The sequence below is a fragment of the Triturus cristatus genome, chromosome 8, assembly GCF_964204655.1.
Source record: "Triturus cristatus chromosome 8, aTriCri1.1, whole genome shotgun sequence".
Taxonomy (NCBI): Eukaryota; Metazoa; Chordata; class Amphibia; order Caudata; family Salamandridae; genus Triturus; species Triturus cristatus.
The window spans coordinates 1,547,173,603-1,547,201,069 of NC_140591.1; the positions used below are offsets into that span (position 1 = coordinate 1,547,173,603).

The 27,467-nt window shown below is 43.8% G+C and overlaps 1 protein-coding gene across 4 annotated transcripts in view; it reads left to right on the forward strand.

The window, feature by feature from the left end:
- Window positions 1-27,467, forward strand: part of LOC146806104 (ecto-ADP-ribosyltransferase 5-like) — a 349,139-nt gene that overhangs the window by 210,051 nt on the left and 111,621 nt on the right. For 2 of the 4 annotated variants that reach the window (XM_085623444.1, XM_085623446.1), the window contains exons 3-4: window positions 14,281-14,744; window positions 14,868-14,995. In XM_085623444.1, coding sequence (XP_085479570.1) covers window positions 14,281-14,744; window positions 14,868-14,995 — 592 coding nt within the window. Of the gene's footprint in view, window positions 1-14,280; window positions 14,996-27,467 lie in introns of all 4 variants that reach the window. The other 2 variants (XM_085623443.1, XM_085623445.1) reach the window with 1 other exon arrangement.

Below are 27,467 nucleotides of genomic sequence, written 5' to 3' on the forward strand. Positions count from 1 at the left end.
TGTGTGACAAGCTGCTCCAAACTAGGGGCCCGATTCACAAAGGTAAAGTTGGACCAAAAGTTTAACTTTACTACTTTTCGGTGTTCACAAAGGGACTTACGGGTAGTATCTTTACGACTGCGGAGGTTCCGCACTCTGTGTGGCGTTTCCTCACTCGGGGTGGAATCTCCACACTCGGGATGGAATCTTTACATTCGGGGTAGAGTAAGTGTAATTTCAAACATCTGCAGACAATTAGGGGCCGATTTCGATCCGGGTCGGAAGGGCACCGAACGCGATCCGGCCGGAAAAACTACGAGCCGTACACGTGTTTTCCGGCCGACTCGTACAGCTGTACGAGCGAGCAAGTACAATGCCATAGTCGAGTTTGCTTGTGATGAGTGTGTGTTTTCCTTTATTCGGGGTGGATCCATTTGAAGGTCTTTAGGAGAATGAGGAGGGTGTTGAAGCAGCTGGAGGTGACGGCGTTGACCTGTCGGTTCATGGTGAGTGATGAGTCGAGTATGATGCAGAGGTTCTTGGTATGGTCTGAGGGGGTAGGTGGGCTTCCGAGGGCAGTGGGCCACCATGTGTTATCCCATGCTGATGGGTCAGAGTTGGAGGTGGCGTTTGGAGGAACTCCAATGTGGGGTTGAATTGAACAAGGTCTAAGGACCTCTGGTTGGTTGCAATTGCCTGCCATCTGTGGAGGTAGTTGGTTACTCTGCCACCGAGTCAGGAGGAAGGAAGGAGGGAGGTAGCCGGTGTGTAGAGAGCATCATTGACGAATGCCTGTATCTTTCCTGGACCACCTGGTTTTCCCCTTGGAAGGGGTCTGGCAAATGATGACTGTGGTGGGTGCCTTTGCTGGCATTAGGGACGAAACTGTTGAGTAGATGTGGAATATGAGGAGTACCGTTATTGCTGGTAAGATTGTCCTCGTCCACATGTGTCACAACAAGGCACTTTTCAGTATTGTAAGGACCCCAATGACTTGGCAGTGTCAGTATTGATAGCTTGGATGGCCACATCCACATGTTTTACGAAGAGGGCTTTTCCATCATAAGGGAGGTTCAAGATTTTGTTTTGAACCTCCGGTCAGAAAGAGATAGCTGTGAGCCAGACTTGATGCCTGAGCACTGCGGCACTTGCTAACTGCTGGAAATCGGTAATGGCAATGTCCATGGCGCAATCTATTATTTCAGAGCATGTGCGCTCAGCCTCATGCAAAACCTTCTTGGCTTCCGTTTGGACGTCTTCAGGTAGCTGGTCGAAGTACGGAGCGATGTCCGACCACATTTGGCAGTCCTACCTTCGAAGAACTGCTAATGAGTTGGCTGCCTTGACCGTTAGAGCTGACATTGAAGAAAAACGTTTCGTAATGTTGTCAAGGCGCTTATTCTCCTTGTCTGGAGGCACTGAGATAGGTGACAAAGGTTTTTTGGAGAGGCGCAGGGCCACCTGTGTGACAATGGAATCCGGCTTAGGGTACCCAGTAAGACATATGGGAGCATCTTCAGGAGCCTTGTATTTTTTGTCAAGGTATGGTAACACTGCCACCACAGATACTGGTGTCTTTATTACCTTTATTCCCTCTTCCCAGATATATACTCAATAATGGGCATGGCTCTGACGGTCTTACGAAAGGGTTCCTTAAAGTCATACAGAATACAGTCTGTTTGCTTAGTGGGATTAGGCAGATCGAATCTTTTTGCGGCCCTCTCAAGTAGGTAATGTTTACCTCCAATATCTTCTGGAGGAGAATTCACCAGGACAGCTTTGGAGATGATGTGTGGTTATTACATGTGTTGATAGCATGTAATTGTCCTATTCAGTAGGAGTGTCATGAAGCTCACCCTATCTCTATCATCCTCTGAGGATGTGGGATCCTGGAGGGGAGCTGTCAGTGGGGTCTGCTGTGGTGGCGGAGACAAAAGCAGTGGTTGTGGAACTGTGGTGTTGAAGGTTGCCTTAGAGGACATTTTGGCAGTGAAGAGGCATGCCTAGTGACAAGGGATGACAACACGCAAGATCAAAATCCGTATCGGTGAACATAAGAGTACCATAAGGCGCAATAAACAAGCTACCAGATTAACCAGTCATTTTCTTGCTCTGAATCACAAACCCGAGGATTTGAGATGGCTTATCCTGGAACAACCTTTCATCCCACCGCACATCACTGACATAAAGAAATTTCTTTTCCTCCGAGAGCAGAAATGGGTTTTCAAACTTAAAAGCGATGTCCAGGGACTAAATGACCAAATACCGTGGACATCGCTGTGAGAAACTAGTAGCAAACAGCACAACACTCTTGAGTGGATGGCGATCCACAAAACTTGTAATTTGCTCCCTATTTGCTATTCTCGCGAACTCAATCGTTTTCGATACTGTGAGTCTATTACTTAAATTTTCGCTAGTAATCACTATTTTTGATTTGGGGCCATAATGAAATGAATACATGTCTTTCATTGTTATGCCATCAACACCATTCTGGCCTACCCGCAATTTTTGCGTATGACTCTCAACAACCTGATTGGTTATCTGCACCCTGGATAAGAAAGACTACATTTCCCATGGTAGCTCAGGTCACATGTCATCACTCTGCGCCTCCTTCCCACGTCGATCCAACACTACGGGTTCCCGTTTTATAAATGGTCAACACCACCATGGTCGAGTACCTCCCCTTCTGGCTCAGCAGCCATTCGAGGTACCGACGGATAGGTAAGACCTGATGCGCATACTTTGCAAACAACGGACCTCTATCTTTAATGAGACACGTCTTTTGCTTGACTAGTGGGGTTCCGTTATCTGCTATTGTCAACCGGTTAAGAGCAGATATAGTCATCTCCACGTCAAATTAAGTTTCTGAAAAAAAGGCTATTTGTCTGGCATTTAATCGATCTCAATGGCATACCTTTGTCGACTATATTAGTCACTACGTTTATAGTCCAGCATGTTATAACACCCAGTTTAATGTGTTGTTTCATCGGTATTGCGTAAATGAGATACGGCATTGTTCATATGAGTAATCATGCTCACACACGACAAGCCCTTTCTACTACAGACACTTTTGGAAGTACAGTCTAATAGTATTGATGCCATTGTCCTCGAATAGCCATCATTGAGGCGTAGGTATCACTTACTGCAAGACCTGATAATGTCCACACAGAGGCACAGTTTTCTCGGTAGTTAGACTCCCGTGTTTTCCTCCCCGGCCTTGGTTTTAGAGAAATGCGTGTTTCTATATTAAAGTATTGTTTGATTTATAGCATTGGACTATACAATACTTTTTATTTATTTTCTAGAGCGGTGCCTCCTCAGCCTGAGCAGTTGCCAGGTGAGGCGAGGCGCATACCCAGAATTTTTCGGGTAAGTGACAAATAACTAGCATCTCAATCATTTGATGTGGTGATTATACTAACATGTATTTTGCATAATTGAATAACTTTTCTTATGCGTCTTGTGACCTAAATATGTCGCTGCACTCTTGTCGTTTACTTCTCACGTTGTTTGTTTCCACTTCTACAGGTAATTTCTCCTATACCTATCAGAGGTTCAGGTTGTATGATTTACCTGTTTTTCACTCATAAAATCGCAGTAGCTTGTTATGGTCCTGACGAAAGCTGGGGTATAATCTATCCATAAGCTGGAACATGTAGACCAGGTTTTCAACACAGTTATTTGTTTAAACTGTTACAGCACTGTTTTAATTTGGCATCAAGGCAGCACTCAAATACAATTTCCTTGTGCCTTGTTAACCAATTTTATTAATCACACTTCTTTCATCACTTGCACTGCATACATCACCCCGCACCATTCTGTAGTTTGGTTCCTTCCGTTGAAGCAACATATCCATAGTTGCATCCGGGACACACTCTGAACCTTTATCCACGTTCATTTGGTAGTGGATGGTTCTCTGATAAGTCCCTGGGTTCCCAAATGATGAAGCGAGCCACTTCCAGTGGGTGATGGGAATCCTTTATGAATACATAGACTTTTAATGCATATACATATCCAGTGTGATATTTTTGTGTTAACATTCAAACTTGTTGCAGTACTTGTAGTGTAGCACTTTCAAGGTCACTTGATTTTTTCAGACTCACAGTTTTTCTTTGTTTGGTATGCCTAGTGACAGGCAGTGATGGAGGGACACACCTCCTATAGTCAGAGAGGATGAACTGCAGGACTGCAACCAATGATGATGGAAGTGAAACCAGCTCCACCTGGTACTGTTGATGACACTGTTCTGGTGGGGCAAATATCCTTGCACGTAGTACTCCTCTTCATCGTCTTCTGGTTGATATTTCATGTGTAACTCAGATGGGCTGGGAGCCACACCAAAGGGACCATCTTCATCCAAGTCATCCTCGGTGACACTTTACTCAGAGAGGTATGTGTAGGGGTGATTTTCTTGGATTTGCCATGTTTTCCAGATTTTTCTCTTGTCGCCGGAGTTGTTGATGGGGTCGACGATGAGGTCATTGTCAAGACTGTACACAGAGATTTCGCTGACAACGCTGTGCAAACTGATTTCTTCGTCGTCAGCAATGACTTTGTCGATGGTAGTGACTTCGTCGAAGATGGTGTCTTCATCAATGGGAGTGTATTTATCGACGGGAGCGATGTCAACAGTATTGGGGCTTAGCTCATTGACGATGAGGTCATCATCGAGAATAATGAGGCAGTCAAGAAAGTGGAGACGGTGGTAGAAGAGGTGGTGGTGGTGGTGGTGTTCTTCATCATCGACGGTGATGGGAAATTGTGCTGCACCAGCCTATGCGAACCTGTTCATGAACAAATTCGAACAAGATCATATCCTAAGTAACAACTCATGGAAGAAATGCTGCAAACTTTTTCTAAGATACATAGATGACATCTTCATCATATGGAATGGTTCTGAAATTTCTCTAACAGAAGCCTTGAACAAACTCAATCTCATTGACAACAGAATACAATTCACACATGACATACAGAAAGAACAAATCACATTCCTGGACGTATCCATAAAATTGTCCAACAACACGTTCGAAACAGATATCTACAGGAAGCCAACGGATCGAAACAATACATTGCATTATGCACGTTTCCATCAAGATTCATTAAAACGACATTTACCGTACTCACAAATGTTGCGAGTCAAAAGAATAGTATCAGATCCACAAATATCAAAGCTCAGATTGAATGAAACCAAAGAGCGTTTTAAAGAAAGGGGTTACCCCAAACAAGTGCTGGAAGAAGCAGAAAAACGATGTTCCACGGCTAGCTCCACTGTGAAAGGTATCATTAAACGCCATTGGATGATCTTAACAATGGAACCAGATTTCAATAACCTCTTCAAAGTTATGCCAATTTTTGCACATACCAGGAATAAAAATTTGGGAGAAATGTTAAAACACAAAATGATTGAAAACACCAAAACATTCAAAGGAACCTTAGCGTGTTTCAACTGCAACAACTGTCACAATATCATTCCTGGAGCCAACTAAACACACCCCAGAAAAGGTTACAATATCAAACTCAAGGTCACAGCTACATGTGACACCATGAACGTTGTGTATCTATTAAAATGCCCATGTGGCATGGTCTACGTGGGTAAAACCGAGAGAAAAATAAAAGCAAGAATAAATGAACATAAATCAAACATCCGCACAAGAAATACCAAGTCAACTGTGGCGAACCACTTCATATTGAACAATCATAACATCAGCCAACTCAAGTTCCTAATCCTCGAGGTAACAACAACACAAGAAGGTCGTGATCCCAGAAAACATTTATTACAACGAGAAAACTATTGGAACAAAAAACTGGAGAGCAGTCATCCGTACGGAATGAATGAACGCATTGAACTATCATGCTATCTATAATTAATGCCTTATCATTGTCTAAATACACAGTTTTGATTTAAGCATGTTTATCTATAATTCTTTCGAATGTAGAAATCATTATTTAAAGTTTTCTTTTCTCTCCTGCATAAGTGTTTTAAATCACAAATGCAGTTAGGTACTAATAATGTATACCTTGAATTAACATTATGGTTTAAGCAAGTGTACATATTTTTCACTTAAAACCCATTACATAATGGACACCATCACGTGAACATTGAAATCACAAACACAGTCCTATTTTTACCTTTATTTCACAACATGCGGAAATTAACTCCGCTTGATGCGCACACACAACAATCACCATTTCTAAACCACAAGCACAATCCCTTCTCTACTCCTATTCGCCACACGAGGGAACTAACGCTGGTTACAGCATACGAACAGCAAGCTTGGCTGAACCAAGAGACATACGGAATTACTACAACCGAGTGAGGTATGAATGTTACCAGCCCGATCTGCTTAACTTTATTTATACTCCATGTAACAATCGCTTGAACCATATTTATCCTCACAATTACGTCTTGATTACAACATTTAGTTATCTTCGTACATTCCTTCTAATCATCCCCGCCTCGTTTAAACGCCACGAAAATTACTTTTTCAATGGTATAACACGTCACCCGCACCTCATCTACCTTAACAAACCATTTCGTCATGAATACTTTCGCTGGTTTGAATGACACTGAAAACTTTTAGTTATCGCTCCAACACAGGAACACAACCGTATTTTTAACCATGAACTCCTTACAAAAGTAACTGTTAACATAACAACTTTCACTTAATCATGCCGTAATTTCATTGAAGTGTTACAAATTATTTCAATCTTTTATTTAAAGCTTTATTTAAATACAGAACATAATGAGTTGAGTAACGAAAATGCATTGAATATTGAATATATGTACAAAGTCTTACGTTTTGGTAATATAGAATGAATGACAATTCCTCATGTTATTATTATTTAAATCCTAGGACTAATCCCTGATGAAGGGTTTTTATACAACCCGAAATGCATTGGATGGATAAAGTATTAGTCCGTATACTAGGAGTTATTGAATTAACGAATGAACTCAAACATGATAGATGAAGAAAATTGAAGAATAAAGAACTTGATGCTTAAATTTTCGTTTATTCTCATTATATAAATTGACAAAGAACCAAGCAATGTAGTGCCCAAGGGGGACACAACCCATGAAGGAAGTGCTTTATTGTTATCATCGACAGTACCACACTTCTCGATGATCTCTCCATCGACAGTAAAGAAAATGGCTTTCTAAAGGTGAGAATCACCTTAGGCAGAGGTTTAGGAGGCTCAGACCTTGATTTTGAAGGGGTTTATGATAAAAAAGATGATGATTTCTTCTCCTTTTGTTTGGAGGACGTTTCACCTTCATGAGTTTATTTGGATCGACTGCGTTCCTTGTCAGAGCCCTGAGAGGATGTTTAAGAGTATTTTTTAGATGGCTCCAGAGAGGAATAGGTATGAGGAAACCTCTCTCTCTTTTTACTGATATTTTAGAGGATGAAGAAGAAGAAGAATCCTCATTGTCACTTCATGAAACAGGCTGCTCTCTGTTTTTCAGCTTTTGAAGCCAGAATAGCAGCCTCCGCTCATGGCCTTTTAGTGTTTTAATGGAAAAGGTACAACATACCTTACATTCCTTTGCTTTATGCATTCGGTACAGGCAGTAAATGCAGTCCTGTTGAGGGTTATTTTTTTTTTCTCTGACATGGTGAAGCCAGATTTGAGCAAGACAAAATTACAGATACAGAAGGATGTAGATATACCTGTAAATATCTGAAGAGATATGAACTCCAAATTCTCTTTAGAACAAGTCTAGAACATAAAAATCAGAGCAGAGCTCAGTGGAGACTCCCTTACATGACATGCAGTTGAAAATCTGAGGGAATGGAGCTTCTCACAGCAGTGTTCTAGAGGGTGATATAACCTGATTTGCCAAGACTTAAGCTTGGCCTCTTTTATAAAAAAGACTATGATAGGTTATTATCCTTTTCTAGTCTATACCTATCATTCCATTGCTTTTCTAAGGTACTGGGGGACTCCCATCTCGACGATGGGGAATGATTCAAGCATGTGAATCTATGAAAGTTCCAATACTAGAATGAGTATACTGACCTAAATTGAGAACGATGTCTATGTGTAAGTCAATTCTAGACATTACAGTGCCAGTACACCTACTTTTGGATCCAACATTTATTATATTGGTTAGTGAGATCAAAGAAGTACAAAGTCAGAGCTTGCTTCATGTAGTCTCAACCTTTATCATAAGTTGTCCATCAACTACATAATTGTCTTCATTTTCAGTGGACCAGGCTGGCCAAGTTACATCTGGACAGGACCAGGGGCAGACCGACGTATCCACGGCTTGTCGGTGGGCACAACCTCTAGACACAAACAGTAAGGAGTAGGAGGGAGACCAAGCCGCAGGCAGGAATAATGCACCCACCCGGACCAAGCCAACAGCAGCAACATCACCAGCCCGCGGGAAGGCGGAGGAGAATTAAGGGGTAGACTTTGATAGAGACACCACCAGCCAGAGGGAGGACGAAAGTGGGTCTCCCCCTTGCCCACAAGAACTGGACATTGAAATGGTGTCCCGGAGCAAGCCCCAACACCATCTGGGCCTGCCACCAACCCCTTCCTAACTCTTGAGGCCACCAGTCCATCGGGCCTCCAGCTGCACTCCTTCCCACTACTGCCCCTCCAAATGCCTGCCCAGTAGAACTGAGGGAGATGTCTGCCTAACAACCAACACCCCTCATGTTCAACCCAAAACCCTCCATGTGTTGTATCTCCTGTAGCTGCATCCCAAGTGCCAAGTGAGGATGTCAGCACTGTGGTCTCTCAGAGCTTCCAGGTGCTGAAGAAGGAGCTCTAGATGCTCCGAAAGATACAGTCCAGACATTTTGACAGACTCACTTCCTCAGTCACTTCCTTGGGTGCAGCCTTATTTTCTGCATTGGACCAACGACCTGCCCACCCCACTGTTGTCGTGTCCCCAAGTGCATCTTTCCGCTCAGTGGGGAGTCTAGTCCTGCTTCAGCCAGCGAGGAAGCATCCACGGGAGCATAGGATGTGGACATTGTGGGACAAGAAGACAGTGAGGATGGCCAGTGACCACTTGTACATAGACTGGTTCCCCCGACGCTTCCTGATCTGTTTTATTTATTTTGCCCAAACCCCTCCAAGTACCCTTGCCCATTCTGCTAGAAGATTTGATTTGATTTCCTTTCTCCCTTTCCAATGGACAGTATTTTTTTTTTACATTTATATTCTTATATTACCTAAAATATACATCTGTTTTCAACACCATCTCTGTCTTGCATTTTTCATCGTATGTGCTGGATTAATTGTATGGAAGTCTCTGCTTTCAACATGGTACCTTGTTACACAGATGGTCCTACAAACCCACATGTCTTACTTAGCTCAGCTTTGATTTGTGCAAATTATCTTTTTATTTGCAAATATTAGGAGCATTTGCATTTTACAGTGATCAAGGAGGATCTCTCTTGTACCTGCGCAATTGTGGTGGTGAGTATCTCTGTGAGTAAGAGTGTTTCTGTTGTTGGTGCAATGTGTGGGTGGGTGTGGTGCATCTGCCTCTGCAGTTATTGCTTGTGCCTTTCCCGATGCTGAGGGTGCCGGCCCAGTTGTTAGGTGTACCTGTACAGGGACAGAGGGTGCTGGCACAGGGTGCCGGCACAGTTGTTGCTTGTGCCTGTACAGGGGCTGAGGGTACCGGCACAGTTGTTGCTTGTGCGTGTACAGGGGCAGATGTTGACTGTACAGGTGTGGAATATGTCTCACAGGTGGGGCTGAGCCTGTACAGGTGAGGGAATTGCCTGTACAGGCGGGGGACATGAATGTGCACGTGGGGGACGTGACTGTGCAGGGGGACATGACTGTGCAGGGGTAGGGTATATGCGGGGGTGTCAGTGCAGTAAATGGTAAAGGTTCCTAGGTGGGGTACAGGTAGGTGTTTTGGGTCCTTCCATGTGTTGACCATGAAGGGAGACTTTGGAACATTTTCAACATGCCCTCCATCATCTTTATGGCACTTTGCCTCCTTACATGTGTTGGAAAGATTTCTCAATCCTGTCCAAGACAAGGGTCTGCCTGTCAATGATCTGAGGGATTTCCTGTAGTCCCTGTAGTGAGTCTGAAATGTCAGATAGAGTAGCCCTATGGCACAAATATCCTGCTCACATCAGCCTGCTGTTGGAAAAATTCATCCTCCCGCTGGTCACCAGGACCATCTGCCAACCCCCTCCGCATTGGACGACACTGATATGATCATCGTGTCCACCAGCATGGGGAGGGGTGGCACTTGGGTTCTGTTGGGAGAAGATTCATGCCTAGGGGATACCTGTTCCTCACCAGGGGTGTTAGGTCGCTCGGAGGCTTGAGAGAAGCCATGGGATGCACTGTTATGGGAGGAGCGTGTAGGAGAAGCAACACGTCTACCTTGATGTGAAGGCTTTGAAGAGGTGATGGTTGTGTTGAGGTGGCTGAATACTGTGGGTGGTTGGCTGACTGCTGGGAATGGGCAGTCCTCAGAAGTGAAGTTGGAGGCACAATGCTGACCGGATCTGATGTAGGCTTCAGTATTTTGGCCAGTGGACCAACAATGCAAGCCTCATAATTTAAGTCCTCCTCTGCGACAACCACCAGCTTGTCTTCTTCCTCCTCATCCTCCTCTTCTTGAGCGGTGCTAGCAGCAGACATTGCTGCTTGGAGGACGATTGGGTTCTCTCCTTGAATTGCCCGCCACCCTCCTCTGGTGGTTGGTGTAGCGTCATCGTCGTCAACGCCTGAAAGGCAGAGGTTGCAACATGATAAGTATTTGCCATAGTAAATTGCGCTACAATACAAGGGTTAGACCCATTTTTCTTTGCATCTCTCTGAAGTTCCATATGTATCCTGGTGTGTATGGGTAAACCTACATTTGACAGCTCACACAGTAGCATTGAGGTAATCAATGTAGATGTGCAATACAAAATAACACTAGCCAACTCCAGCCACAGCTCTGTATGGTATTGAGATCCCCAATGATGCCAGCTGCTGAACCTGGCTCATTGACTGTGTGGCAGAAGACATGATCCCGAAAAGAAGTGACAATTAATTAATTTTCAGCATAAAGTATGAGTGAACATGCAAAATTAACACAAACATCACTGATTATGTTGGAAAAATATCACACTCTAACATCAGATGCTTCATAAACACTGGCAATATCTGCTCATCTCCTTTCACAAAGATTGTGTTATTGTGAGCTGACAGCAGCTGTAATGTACCATACATTTCCAAATATCAATACAAAGGATGATTTAAATCATGTTACATGTATATGCCATAGGTATTTACTTTCAACATAATTGGGGCTACTTCTCTTTAGATGAGACAATATAAGCAATTTGGTACATGCTGTATTATTTCAATGTAAATGTAGAGTTATCGTTTCATTAGCCAATATGTTAAGAAGTAGTATACTCTTATGGGCCATATCTGAGACTATGGAGATAAGTCACAATAGGGATATTAGACACACACCACATACTACTAACATATCATCCTATATTAAAGACTATGAGCCTTCAATAATGTAATTATTAAGTGTACTTACCAGGGTCTACCATCTGCCCAGTGTGAGGTGCCGGACCATATGTCACACCTATACGTGAGGAGAGATCGCTGTAGTAGATGTTGTCCTTGTCACCGTCATAGTGCTTAAAATGATATGAGTGTATTTAGTTTACATTCTACTTGAAGCATGTTATGAAGGACATATCCTAGTTCAGATCACATGTGTGAGACTATTGATGGATTCTATGTAACATATCTATGGGTTATCTGATCATATTGTAGTAAATGTGACCCTCTTCTGGCCATGTATCCATAAATGTTTGTGCGGGTCGTATAGGCTGATCTTCTCCATGACGTTGTCTCCCTGCAAGTGCAGGGACCTCTGATCTAGTGGGTGGATCTACTCTGGCTGTATTTGGAAATTAAAGAAGAAGTCAACAGACAATACTAACAAATTATGATTATGTACAACTTCTCTCATATTTACTTAACTCCATTTACAAAACAACTGTGATGGTTTCTAAATCATGCACATTTTCATATGCCATATACTAGTGTAAAATGAAATCTCGAGCAGTGATGGACCACTGTTTGTGAATAAGAAATTGGAAGTTGACATTTCCATCACATAGAATTCTGGGACCTGTGGTGTGATAGACAAAAATAGACACATGAGAGTCTAAATCACCATGAATAGTTGAACAAATGTGAAGCGACTTCCATAGTCACATTAGCAGTTTATTATCAAATTAGTCCATTGTTTGAATCATCACATATTACCTGGCACCACATTAAGGTCATCATTCACAAGCAGCCCCTACAGCAGGCAGATATGCATGGTGAAGGGGACGTCCTTCTCTAGTGTTGTGAGACAGAGACAAGGTCCAGTTTGTGCACCAGGGAGAGTTCTGGCCACCTCTATCCTTGTGAACTTCTCCTTCACCTGCCTTTTCTCATCCTGACACTTCTTTTTGACATCTCTGATGGTTCGTACATCCTCCCTCATTGTACTGACCGAAGGAGCCAACTGCTGTCATAAGGCTGCCTTCTGTGTTGCACTACCTATGTATGGAGGAAGACCATGCAGTTCTTTGAAGTTCCTCACAAAGAAGTAACATGCAACTGGGTCTCCTCCCTAGGAAAGATCTTCTTCCTCCTCACATGCATTATGCTGATGGCACGGCAAGGCGCAGAGCAGGCAGGTGAAGTGTAGGTGTGGAAAAACGAGAGCTTTGAATATGTGCTGCTTTGATGTGGTTTGTAGTTCAGGCGTTGCATGCGGGTTTTCAGGTGTATGAAATTACACGTACTCTGTACCGTGGGAGTGCGGACACTCCACAGTCATATAGATACTACTTGTAAGTCCCATCGTGAGTTCCAAAAAGTAGTAAAATTAGACTTTTGGTCTAAACTTAGACTTTTGGTCCAACTTTACCTTTGTGAATCAGGCCCTAGGTTTTCTGTCTGAATTCTGGGAATTGTAGTCCTTAATTTATAATGGAATAAACAAGGCTACACCTCCCAGAATGCAAACATAAAACACTTGAACGTTAACAGCTAGAACTGAACTGAACACATAGAACTGAGAAACTTGGCACAGCTTCAATTTAGAAATGGCACTGCTCCATAGATGAGACATATTCTGTATGGGGTATAGAACCAGCAAGCACATGGTCATGAAAGGGCATGGACTATGGGCCAGGCAAGTCCCAGAAGCAGCAAATAGCATTTGCCAGGAGGTCAGACTAAAGCTGAATGGAGCGTGGCTTCTAGCCATTTTGGTGGAACTTCATCTGAAGGAAGCTAGTGTTAGGTTAAAGGGGCCAGTCCAAAGTTCACAGTGCAGAGACATATTGGAACAGTGTAACACTCCCAAACAAGCAGAATAAGAGGCTGATTTACATGCTGGGGGAAGAATACTCTGTCGTAATGGTCCGTCTGCCCAATTTAAATGCAGACAGACCTTTGGTGTAACCATGGAGGAGACTACTTCTTCTCCGGCGTGGTTACAACCCTTTGACAGGGCGACAGAGCAAGGGTTGTAGGGGGTTAATCTTCATGTCATCCTACCTACTTTAGATGGGTGGACAGTTTGTTTTCACTGTCCGTAACTGACAAGAAAACACTGGTGGCAAGGGGCAGTGAGAACTATCTAATGCCCCCACTAGCCGTGGAGATAACTCAAGAAAGGAAATCCTGATTCCGGATTTTCTTTTTTAAATAAAAAATAAGTTTGACTGTTGCCTCCCTTATGTTGACGGAACCATGCGTCAAACTTAAAAAACGCACTGACAGGAACTGCTGTGAAAGAGGTTTCTGACAGTGCTACAGAAATGACCGCCAGCTTGGTTGACATTTCAAAATTTGGTGGGTGGGGACTTCAAGACTACCAGATATAAATGGGCCTGTTAGTGCTGAGTATTGAGAGACCCCACCAAGGCCATATGGTGCAGATACAGCTGCAAGGAATGACGTCACATTCTAGAGAGCAGCAATATCTGGCAGCAGTGCAGTGAAAACTGGTTGAGGTGTCAGCATTACCAAAATACAAATGTTTACCTTGCATCAGGGGGTAGCTATCAATAGCACAGCGGGAGCAGGGGCACAAGCACCCACGGGTGTGAGCGGTCCACTGCACCCCAGTTGAAGCTGCATTTTTCTACCAAAGCAGGGGTGCGCTAACATTTTCCATTCTTGCTTTGAGGCCCATAGTGCCTCTACTGTGCCACTGTCCTACAGGTGCCATGTTGTAAATGAATTGTGCCGTCCAAATTAACTCCCAGTGGTAATTCTGCTATCATCTCTTTCCTGCAGGCAAACGTAATCGTGCTCAATAAGGCGCTGAATTCCTTTGATGATCAATACATAGACTGCGCTGATACAATGGAGCAAAGAATTATAACAGACGGACTGTTACAAAAAGAACTGTCTGGAAATATTCAGTTAAGACAGCAGTGGGACACCGCAACAAAAGCATGGGCGCAAAAGAAAAACAGCGGCTCGCTGCCCCCCCTCCCCAAGGGCTTCATGGACGAGTACGGGGTGGCCCTGATGACCTACACGGGTAGTGGCATTTACAAGGACTTCAACGCCGCTGTCCGGGAGGGAGGCCAGTCCACAGCACATTACATGAACAATTTTCGTTTCAAATCCTTTCATTTCTACCTGACCAGAGCTTTCCAGCTCCTAAAAAAAAGTTGCAAAACCCAGGCCAAGGATGTCTACAGAGGAGTGACGGTTCAGCATTCGCCACCGACGGAATCAGAAAAGAAAATGAGGTTTGGTCAATTTACTTCAGCATCATTGAATAAAAAAACAGCAGAGGGATTTGGCTCGGATTCCTTCTTCACCATTAGAACCTGCTTTGGCGTTCTCATCCGTGACTATTCCTTTTTCCCTAGTGAGGCAGAGGTGCTGATTCCAGCGAATGAGGTGTTCACTGTGACCAAATACACGGAGCAAGGCCACAGATTTGTACTAAACAGCACACAGAGGACCTGCAGTAACTATAACTGTGCCTACCTACACGGTAGGTGTTCGCCTGTCTGTGCGGAAAAAAACCATGTCAACACAGCATCATTTGTTTGTGTGCAGATGCATAACACGCATGGGACCTGTCCTATTATACTGATATTGATAGGAAATACTGTGGCCTGTGAGTGCTTGTGGAGACCTTGGGCCTGATGTGGAGTGAGGCGGATAGGGTACATCTTCACACCTTGCCTCTCCCTAATTACAAGGGTATTTGCATATAATGCACTTGTAATAAGGTGGTGAGAAATCCTTCACGGTTATGACTCCAACCTCTAAATCATCCAATTTAGCTTACATAAAATTGTTTTGACATCATACTAAATGCTGATATAGATCTGTTTCTCTGGCACTAGAAGGTCTGAACATCAAGTGATTTATCTAAGCTTAGGACATTTTGACCAATCAGGAAAGCCCGGATTACTGCTCAAATACACAGGAGCAGGAAATAATGACACTAACCATCGCCTCCTCACCCAAGGCCTGATTCACAAAGGTAAACATGCACATTGGTGTAAGTTTACTATTTTTTGGTATTCACAAGATTAATTTTACTACTAGTAATTCAACAGCTGCGGAGACTTCGCAATCGAGCGGAGAACTCCGCACTTAAAACGTTATCATTTTATGTGCTGAGTTCTCCACTCTATGGGCGGGTTGAATCACTGAGATAGTAGGCAGGCAGCGTATGGATGAGCATCCTCCTAGGAGTAGGGTATTGTGATTCAGCAATTTCTCTATTTGTGGTGGATCTCCAGATTCTAGGCTTAAAAAACCTCAAATAACATAAATCTTCAGCAGAAATTTCTGGTAATGTTGGCGTTGTTTCAGCTTCCTGGGGTTTTCTCAAATACATTTTTTATGGGATGTTGTGTTCTATGGTGTTCTATGGTGTTGTGTGGTGCTGTGTTAATTAGGATTTGTATGGTGCAGGTAATCAACCGTGAGAGTATGCGCTTGAGTAGGCGTTTAGGCATAGTACTTGGGTGCAGTGTGTCTGTGCTGCAGAGTTAGTCGAAGAGACAGGTCTTCAGCTTCTGGAGGAGGAGGCCCTTATGTGTTGAGGGAGGTTGTTCCAGGTCTTAGGTACAATGTCAGTGCAACTTCTCTCCCCCTGCGCAGCTCCATGACTGAGTGTCCCTTGAGCCCTCAGCTCACTGTTGCAGGGTGTTCAAGGCCCTTCTGCACCTGCAGGCTCCTGCCTGCGCCTCATCCTTGGTGGTCCAGTGGGAGAGCACTCTGTTCTTTTGCTGTTATGCCTCTCTTGCCTCTTTATCCTTCCTTTCCTTCTGTGCCCTCTTTTTCCCTTCCTTCTCATTCTGTTTCCCTTTTCAAGAGCTGTTCTCCTGCACCTCATCCCTGGTGGTCAAGTGGGAGAGCAAAATCACACAATGGTCCAGCACACTTAATTCAGGTTCATAAGTTAATATACAATGATTTCACAGAAGTAAGCCTTGATACAGCTTAAACATTCATTACACGTGATTAAATCTCATAATCAGACAAAAGGGCAATTCAGCAGAGTTGTTCTTTATTGATGACTCTTTTTCCTGACAAGGTAAAACCGTAGCCAACGGGTTTTGTCCTCGCAGACTACTTCAGGGCTACAAGCAATATACACATATACAAATTATTTTTCAAAAATCATTACATCTTCACTTCACACCCATTATAAAAATTAACATTCTATGTCTTCTAAAAACCATACCCATTATGTTATAGAGATTCCATATTGTATTTAATGTTCTATCGGCATGGGTATGAGTGGAACAAAGTATTTCAGACATAGGTCTCATAGCCATAATACATTCAGATAATTACTGCTGACTTTGCCGCATTTTATATAGTCTAAGGATAAGCCCACAGTGTATCCCATAAAAACTGTACCCCTATCCATGCTTCTCAGCATTGTTTAGTGCCTCTGGTGGGGAGGGGCACTAATACTATGGTTGTGCAAAAATTCTTATTCCTATAAGACATATTGCGTCTACATCTTAGAACCCCAAGTGGTATTCCCTAATATATAATAATGTAACAATTCTTACAAAAAACAAAACACACTGTTTTCTATCCTGGGTAGGATTATAGGGTTGCACAATTTCTCCTTCTATTATTAAGTTGTTTGCAAATTAATCTATAGAATTCAATTGGAGAGAGAACCCCATTAAAATGTGTACAAGAGGGACAGGTAATCCAAAAAAGAGAGCGTGAATATGTTCATACCTGTTGTGTTGAATAGTCTGAAAGACGATTAGGTCAATTAAAATTTTCGTCAAATGGCAGGTTGCCGGTATAGGTATTCTTTAAGTCCAATGGCGACAGTATCATTCGTGTCACCACATTAGTAACTCTGTAATGAAAAGAAAACAAATACCCTTACTTACTCTACCAGATTCTATTTATTTATGAACTTCTAGGTCATGTTCACTGCACTACTTCACTACATGTACAGCATTCAAGTTTGTATACACATTATTGATAGAACCTATGTTCTTGCATGGTAAGTCAGCCAATAGGTGGGATGGTGAATTCACTGCACTACTTCATTACATGTGCAGCACTAAGTTTGTGTGATTGTTAATAACAGAGTCCAAGTGCATACAAAGTAAGCATGCCATGGTTCTCTACTCTAAGTAAAAACCATTCATCTAGATGAATGGGCATGGAGCATCCTCCCAAAAAACACGAGCGCTTACTTACTTTAGAATGGTGTCTCAGCGGGCGTGGGAGCGTAGCACCCAATGTTCGAATAAACATTACAAGTGCAGGCTCCATTTAAAAAGACAGCTGATTGCCTACACCTTCGTGTGTGCTACAAGAAACCGTCCCCCAGCCTGTTATTAACATGCAGCCATGTTTAAATGTAAAATAAATGCCTAGAAACGTACGCGCGTTACTCGAGATTCCAGTAGCTACTTTATATAGTTTACCTTTTGTATCCAGAGGAAATCATAAACTTAATTTATGGACCAATCAGAGCCTAACTGAGTATTGTTTGTATCAATTCAAAATAAGTACTTCTTTGGCCCTATTTAATGGCGGCCGTCTTTTATAATGTGCACAATTTTCAGCAATACATTCTCCCCTTAAACTGTTTCTAAAAACTATGTTATTCTTTGCAATGGATCCAGGAATATTTGCATTGCTACACATTACAATGAATTATTTAGCTGAATCGCTAACCTCATATACTATTCTTGTATAAATGGCAGCCATCTTGGATGATGTTTCATGCACTTCTGCTAAGTGCATGTTTCATATATAATTATCCAGTTTTATTATATTTTTGCATAAACCCCCCAGCAATAATGATTCATACTGGTGCAAGCGTTTGTACGGCAATATTTACATTACTCAGTACTACCGTGAACGATTGGCTGGAATGCCAACCTTATATTGTAAACTTTAGATGCATGACGGCCATCTCGGATGACTTCAGCCGATATTTCTATTATGCCAGCATGAAGGCATATTTATATATTCTTATACTATTTTGTTTATCTCACTAAATCCAAGTGGCAGATACTGGACTGAAAGGTCAACCTTAGATCCCACGCTGATGTACATTGCGGCCATCTCGCACAAATAAGGCCGATATTTTGTGTTTTCCTGTATATAAGAATGTGTACATATGCTTATACTATTTAAAATCTTCGCTATCGGTAAATGTTGTGGGCACTTGGCTGGAATACCAGCCTTGTATCCTCCACTTATATACTTGGCGGCCATCATGGAAGGCCCAATATACATGAAAATCATGCATGAAAATAAGTTAAGTGGCCATAGGTGAATGTTATATGATAGTTTACAGAGTTTAAATATAATGTACTGACCCTAAAAAACAGAAAGAAGACTGACTCAAATGGTACCAAGATGTCTTAATTTAGATTCTTATAATGGAAAGACATCTGGTGAGGGGGCATTGCATTCAAGTCCAATGGACCAATGTCCTCTATTAAAGATTTTTTTTTTTTTTAAATAGGGTATTTCAGTAAGAAAACCATTGGGCCAAATCACCCATTTTAGGTAGTTTCCAAGTGGCAATAGTAAAAAGCCCTCAATTACTACAAAGGGAAAGATCACATTAAAAAGACATCAGTCTCATGTGTTGACCACCATGGTGATCAAAACGGAAATATAATTCCAGATGTCATGTGCTCTCAGACCTGAATACAGGAATTGAGCTCCAAGGAAAAATAACACAAAAAATGTAAGATGACAATTAAAAAAATTATATATTTTCCAGAAGATGGCCTTTCTGTCAGGACATGTGATATATTACAGAAAGTGGTAAAATTCACTATCTGTGTTAAGACCAAACACTGTGGTCCTTAGACGGCATATCCAACCTGCCTCTGCTTTCCTTAGTGCCAATTCCCTATCACCACCCCTTTCAGGTGCTTTTATATGGTCCAACGCATGGAACCCTATATTCATTTCAGTGGGGTGGTGCTCATGTATATGCATGGCCACCGGATATCTGTTGTCCTTATTTTTGATGGCCTTTACGTGTTGTTGAATCCTATTCTTGAGGCTCCAGATGCTGCTACCTACGTAGATTTTATTGCAAGCGCAGCCTAACACTTAAATTGTGTACATGGTGTTACAGTTGATGAACGTATTGATTGTATATTCCATAGTAGTGTTGTATTTGAGTTTCTGTTTTTTATTACATCCAAATTTACATTTTATGCATATACCACATACATGAAAGCCAGGCGGTTTGCAAGGCAACCATGTTGTGAGACTAGTCTTCTTATTCTTTACATAACTGGGGCACAGTATGTTTTTAAGGGTGTTGCCTCTTATATACACAATTTTAGGTTTCTCAGAAACAGTGCCAACAGGCATTTGACCCGATGCAATTAAGTGCCAGTTTTTGCATAGGATGTTATATACGTGGTAACTGTAATCATTATATTGTGTTATAAACACAATTTCTTTGGGTGTTTCGTTTTTGCTTGGCTTTCCCTGATTAGTCAATTGTGTGGATTTGTGATCTAATTTCATTACTCTTGCCTCGGCTTGTTTAAGGCACTTATGTGTGTATCGTCTTTCATGAAAGTTGCATTTTACGTTTTTGACGCTTCTAACAAAGTTTCGTTCCTCACTGCAGTTACGCCTCACCCTAATCATTTCGCCATAGGGTATGTCATTAATGGTCATTCTGGGGTGTGCGCTATCTGCGTGGAGAACACTGTTGCAGGCTGTTTGTTTTTTTATAGATGTCACTCTGTATTGAGTTATTGGAAATATACAGTTTTAAATCCAGGAAATCTATGGACTCCCTAGAGTAGTTGATGGTCATTTTAACATTAAATCTATTTTGATTGAGGTATTTATGGTATGCGAGCAACTCATCAAACTCTCCATTCCAAAACAAGTAGAACATCATCTATGTATCTACCATAGAATATGATGTTATCCTTCCAGTTCTGTGAACCTGGTCCACAGGCATGCTCCATCTCAAACAAACCTATAAACAGGCTTGCATAAGACGGAGCAAACCTGGATCCCATGGCTGTCCCATGCTTCTGCAAAAACCACATCTCATCATATAAAAAAACATTCATGGTTTGAATCATATGGGCCATCTCAAGTAGCATAAGTGTGTGCTCCAAATTTCGTGCATTGCGCTTGTACAGAAAATATTTTAGGGCATCTAGACCACATTCTGTTTGGATGCACGTGTATAAAGTCTCTACATCCATGGTGACAAACAGTAAATCACTGCTGTCCCAGACAAAATCCTCCAGTTTGCATAAAACATCCCCACTGTCTTTCAGGTATGATGACAGGTTTTTTACAAAGGGCTGTAGAAAGCCGTCCACATATTCAGAGAGATGTTCTGCAGGGCCCCCGTTTCCTGATATGATGGGTCTACCGGGGGGGGGGAATTTTCTCCCTTTGTGGATTTGGGGAGAAAATAGATTCACGGGTATCTAGAGTCATGTTCCTGCAAATATTTGTACTCCTGATCAGAAATTCACGTCTCGTAGTCTAGCATTAATGCTTTTTTCAATATTATCTATGGGATTCTCTCTCAATTTGGCATAGCAATCAGTATTTTGTAATTGTCTTTCAATTTCCCCCAGATACTCCAGTTGATTCATCAACACTATATTTACCCCTGTGTCAGCCTCCCGTATGACTAACTCAGGGTCATTCCTTAGTGATGTCAATAATGCCCTATCCTTTTTGGGCAGATTATAATCATGTTTATAATGTGTATTGTTGGTATGTTTGTCTTCCAGATGGTATAGCTGTTGTGCAACCTTGTGATAGAATTCACCTTTAGAGGAATCTTGTGTCTTTGGTGACATAAATTTCGATCTATTCTGTAGTCCACTTTCAATGGTGGTGCCCTCATATATCTCTAACAAACCAGCCGTATCAACAATATCAACATCATTATCACCATTATCCAGGGTAGCAAGTAAATGCGTAACATTCAAATCTGAGATGGTTAAAGTTGACATATCAGTTCTATTTGATGAAACATTGGGAACCATGGGGTGCTCTTCAAAGAATCTTTTTTATCTCAATTTCCGCACAAATTTGTACAAGTCAATATGGGTATTTACAAAATTGCATGTATCAGTTATACAGAAATGTAAACCTTTCTGCAGGAAAGCTTTTTCATGATCAGTTAATGACTTGGTTGACAATACTCAATTCATTAGATATAGGCAGATCATCATCAATAACACCTTCATCTGAACCTCTCTCATTTTGGTCCCTTACTTCCTCATCTGTCTACTTGTGCTTCTTGCCTCCCCTCCTTGTTCTAGGTTCTGATATTTTCATTACAGATTCTTTGAAGAGCACCCCATGGTTCCCAATTTTTCATCAAATAGAACTGATTTGTCAACTTTAACCATCTCAGATTTGAATGTTACACATTTACTTGCAACCCTGGATAATGATGACAATGATGTTGATATTGTTGACACAGCTTGTTTGTTAGAGATATATGAGGAAACCACCATTGATAGTGGACTACGGAATGGATCAAAATGTATGCCACCAAAGACATTGAACTCCACGCAGCTCCAACACTGAGTACTGCCCATGAACCCTGAGCTCACTGTTGCAGGGTTTTTGAGGCCCTCCTCCAACCACAGGCTCCTGTCTGTGCCTCATCCCTGGTGGTCCAGTGGGGAAGCACTCTGCTTTTCTGCTGTTCTGACTCTCTTACCTCTTACCTCTTACCTCTTTCCTCTTTTTATCTTTCCTTCCCTTCTATGCCTCTTTCCTCTGCGCCCTCTTTTTCTCTTCCTTCTCTTTCTTTTTCCTTTTTCTTAAGCCGTTTTTCCCTGCACTTTTAACCTGTAGCTGGTGCCCCCGTGGCCTCTTCCCCTCCAGTGTGTCCTCCCCACCTCCCTACTTATCGGCAGCTGCTGCGCGGCAAGAAGAGCAAGACCACTGACCTGGTCAGTGCAAATGCTCTCCTACCATGCAGCTTCACCACTGAGTACTGCCCCTTGAGCCCTGAGCTCACTGTTGCAGGGTGTTCAAGGCCCTCCACCACCCGCAGGCTCCTGCCTGTGCCTCATCCCTGGTGGTCCAGTGAGAGAGCACTCTGCTCTTCTGCCTCTCTTGCCTCTTTCCTCTTTTAATCTTTCCTGTCTTTCTCTGCCTCTTTCCTCTGTGCCCTCTTTTTCTCTTCCTTTTACTTATGATATTTTTCCCCAGCTTTTCCCCCACCACTGCTGCTACCGCAGCCCCTCCTCCCTCCAGTGTGTCCTTCCTGATTCCCTGCTGGCTGGCCCTTCCCCGATCCCTACTTATTGGCAGCCACTGTGGGCAAGCCTGTCTACCCCTGTCCACAGCCCGACCGCGACCACCGCCATGGACCCTGGTCCTCTGACCCACCTCCAATGCAACTCCATCACCCTCCACAATCTCAACCCTGGACGCAATAACAACTGCCAGCTCACAACGCCGAACAACACCCAAGGTCCTCTCCCCTGTCTACACTGCCACCGCACCTTCACCCACCTCTGCACCCCAGCAGCATCAGACACACACTCAACCTCATCTTCACCGAAGGAAACAGCATCTCCTACAGCCACACCACGGAACTCCTCTGTACAGATCACCACTGCATCCACTTCTCCTTCGAAAAACACACCGTACACAAGCACGCCCACCACCTCCCCAGCAGAAGCTCACTGAAGACCAGCTCACCTCTGCCCTCACCAGCACCCCACCTCCGACTATGCCAGACACAAACACTGCAGCACACAACCCCCACCGCTGGATCACCGACTGCGCCGGCACACTCGCCTCTCTCAAGAAAGCCACAGGAAGACACACCAACAAAGCAAGCTGGTTCACACCTGCACCCCAAGAATCCAGACGCTCCTGCAGATGACTCGAAAAGACAGGGAGGAACAACAAAACCCCAGAAACACGTGCTGCATACATAGCAGCCACCACCGCACACCACCATCTCATCAAATCCACATGGAAGAAATCCCTCCAAGACAGAATCCTCACCAAATAATTCTTCCCCATCATCAAGGAATTCGCCAAACCATGCAGCGAAACAACAGACGTTCGACCCTCCCAAGACCTCTGCAACAGACTCAGCACCTTCTTCTACCTTAAAATAAAGATGATCTAAGACAACTTCGACAACCAAGACCTCCTCACCACTCCAGCTCCCCCTCCATGCGCCGCCACCCAACAGACCCTGCTCAAATGGACCCCACTCATAACAGAAGACACCTTGAAGACCATGAAAAACATCCACTCAGTGGCACCCTCAGACACCTGTCCACACCACATCTTCCACAGAGCCGCCTCTGCATCAGACTCGAACTAAGTCGGACAATCAACTACTCCTTCGAGACCGTCACCTTCCCCGATGACTGAAAACACGATAAAGTCAACGCCCTCATGAAGAAACCCTCTGCAGACCTGACAGACCTCAAGAACTTCAGGCCCATCTCCCTGCTTCCTTTCGCAGCCAAGGTCATCGAAAAGGCCGTCAACACCCAGCTTGCAAACTTCATTGAAGCTAACGTCCTGGACATCTACCAATCCGTATTCCTCAGCAACCACAGCACCGAGACCGCCCTATTCGCAGCCACCGACTACATCTGTTCCCCCCTCGACCAAGGCAAAACAGCAGCCCTCATCCTCCTTGACCTCTTGGCTGACTTCAACACTGTCTCCCACTGCACCCTAGCCACCAGACTCCATGACCCCGGCATGCGTATCAAGGCCTTCGACTAGATTTGCTCCTTTTTTACTGGCAGAACTCAGAGGGTCAGACTCCCCCCAACCAATTGGAACCAACAGAGACCAACTGTGGAGTGCCCCAAGGCTCCTCCCTCAGCCCCACCCGCTTCACTATCATCATGGCCCTCCTCGCAACCATCGTTAGGAACCACAGGCTCAACATCATCTCCTATGCAGACGACACCCAGCTGATCCTCTCCCTCTCCCTCACCAAGAACCCAACATCACCAAACACAACTTCAAAGAAGGAATGAAAGCCGTTGCCACCTGGATGAAGAACAGCTGCCTGAAACTCAACTCCAAGAAAACAGAAGTCCTCATCCATAGCTCAACCCCCTTTGCATGGGATGACTACTGGTGGCCCCCCGCCCTTGGAAATCCCCCCACTCCGATGGACTACGCACAAAACCTCTTCCTCATACTAGACTCATCACTCACAATGAACCACCAGATAAACTCTGTATCCTCGACCTGCTTCAACATCCTCCGCATGCTTCGAAAGACATTCAGATGGATCCCATCCGAATCCAGAAAAACTGTGACGCAAGCGCTCCTCAGCAGTGGACGGGACTACGGCAGCGCTCTCTACGCCGGAATCAACAAGAAACTCCTTTGCAAACTCCAGACCATCCAGAACGCCGCAGCTAGACTGACCCCCAACATCCTCATCGCAGTCACATCACTCAACACCTCCGCGATCTCCACTGGCTCCCAGTAGGAAGAAGAATAACTTTCAAACTCCTCACCCATACATACAAGGCCCTTCACAACACTGGATCCACATACCTGAAAAAAACCCTCTCCTTCTACGAACCCAAAAGCCACCTCTGATCAGCTGATCTCTCTCTGGCCACTTTCCCATGTATCTACAAGACCAGAACGGGGGGAAAGTCCTTCTCCTACCTAATAGCTAAAGTTTGGAACAACCTCCCTCTCCACCTCCCGCAAGCTCCCTCACTCCCCCGGTTCAGGAAGTACCTCAAGACCTGGATATTCAGAGCAACGAAGCCGCCTGGGCCCTTTAGCGCCTTGAGACCCTCACGGGTGAGTAGTATAGTTTTACCAACCCTGATTGATTGATTGAATGTAGGAGAATATGCGAAATCCTGTTTTCCTTTTGTGGATGCGGGTTGTGCATGAGTGAGAATGTGGCTGAGCGCAGGTGTCTGGTGGGTTGGTGAAAGTGAAGGTGGTTGTTTAGGTATGTTGGTCCAATGTTGTGCAGTGCTTTGTATGCGTGCAAAAGGAGTTTGAATTGGCTTCTTTTGTGTATGGAGAGCTTGTGGGTCTCAGAGGTGTGGTGAGATATGGGTGTGTTGTTGGAGGTCGAGGATGAGTCTTGCTGCAGCTTTCTGGATGTTTTGGTGTCAGTATAGGAAATGATTGAAAATCCTGGCATAGTGTGTGTTACCATAGTCTAATCTACTTGTGATGGGGCTTGTGTGAAGGTGCATCTGGTGCTCATTTGCTAATCTTGCAAAGCATGTGAAGAATGTGGAAGCAAGAGGAGCTGACTGTGTCGACCTGTACTGTTGTGTTGAGCTTGTCTTCCAGGATGATTCCCAGGTTTCTGGTATGGTTGGTTTGTTTGGGTCCAAGTTCTGCTTACGACCAAGTGGAGTCCCATGGAGAATTCTTGCTCTCAAAGATCAGCACTTCTGTCTTGTCGGAGTTCAGTTTTGGGCAAGTAGATCTCATCCAGTCTGCTTCGTTGATCATGCAGTTGGAGAAATTGGCATTGATGGTCGGTCAGGGAAAGGATGAGTTCTGTGCCATCGGCATAGGATATGATAGTGATGCCTTGGGATCCGATGACGCTGGCCAGTGGTTTCATGTAGATGCTGAACAGGGTTGGGCTGAGCGATGAACACTGAGGGAGACTCCGCAGATCAGATCCTTGGATTCAGATGTGTAGGATGATAGTCTGACTCGCTGTGTTCTTCTTGTAAGGAAGGAGCTTATTCATTTAAGTACCAGACCTTGGATGCCAATGCCATGCAGTCTTCTGATGAGGGTGTGGTGGGAGACTGTATTGAAGTTTGCAGAGAGGTCAAGAAGGATAAGGGCTGCAGTTTCTCCATGGTCCAGTATTGCGCAGATGTCATTCGTGGCTGTGATGAGTGCTGTTTCTATGCTGTGGTTGCTCCAAAATTCTGATTGGGTGTCGTCCAGTAGGTTGTGGAGTTCAAGGTGGCTGATGACTTTATTGTTGATGGCCTTCTCCATCAATTTGGCAGGGTATGAGAGCAGAGAGGTGGGTCAGAAGTTTCTTAGCTCGCTAGGGAAGGCCAATAGTTTTTTTTGAGAGGGCGTTGCCTGAGGCATGTTTCCAGGCTTCTGGGAAGGTAGCGGGTTTGATGGAGATGATGATGTGGGTGAGGATGTTGCTGATTAGTGGTCATCCCACATTGAAGATGTGGTGGGGGCATGGGTTTTTTGGGGCCCCAGAGGGTTTCATTTTCATGATCTCTGCTGAGTCTTCTCACTAAGTGTTTTCTATTCAGTCAGATGTCCGTACCGGTAGGCAGAGGTCAGATTGGTGATGAGGGCTCTGGGGTCTTATTGCTAATTGAAGATGCTGTAGATCTTTTCTATTTTACTGTGGAAGAAATTAAGATACATTGTTGCAGAGTTCCTGTGATGGGATGAAGGTGTTAGATGCAGACTCAGTGGTGGAGAATTCTTTGACTATTGAGAAGATCTCCTTGTAGCTGTTGGAGTTCACCTCTATGCACCTGTTTGTGCCCTTCTTTTGGTGCCTTGCAGGAGTAGGTGGTAGTATCTGAGTGCACCCTCATAGGCCGTTCTGGCATCTGCATCATGGGTGGATCACCATTTTCTTTTCAGCTGCTTGCAGTAGTGTTTGTAGTCCTGGAGATTTTCTGTATACCAGTCGGCTTGATTATTGTTTTTGATGGGTGCAAGATAGTCCGTGTAGTTCTTGATCCATTCATTGAAGTTGGCGATATCCTTGTGAAGGTCACCGGTGGATTTCGGTTCATCTGTTTTGAGGACATTTAGCCAATCTGCCTCTGTTACTCTGAACCGGTTCCGGCTGGGTAAGTTGATGCTGGTAGGTGTGTTGACTTGTGGTGCTTTGATGTGGAAGAGAATAATGGACTGGTTTGTTCAAGTTCGCGATGAGATGGAGTTGTATCCGATCCTGTTTTTGGTGATGAAGACTGGATCCATAGTATGTCCTGCGATGAGTGTTGGGTCAG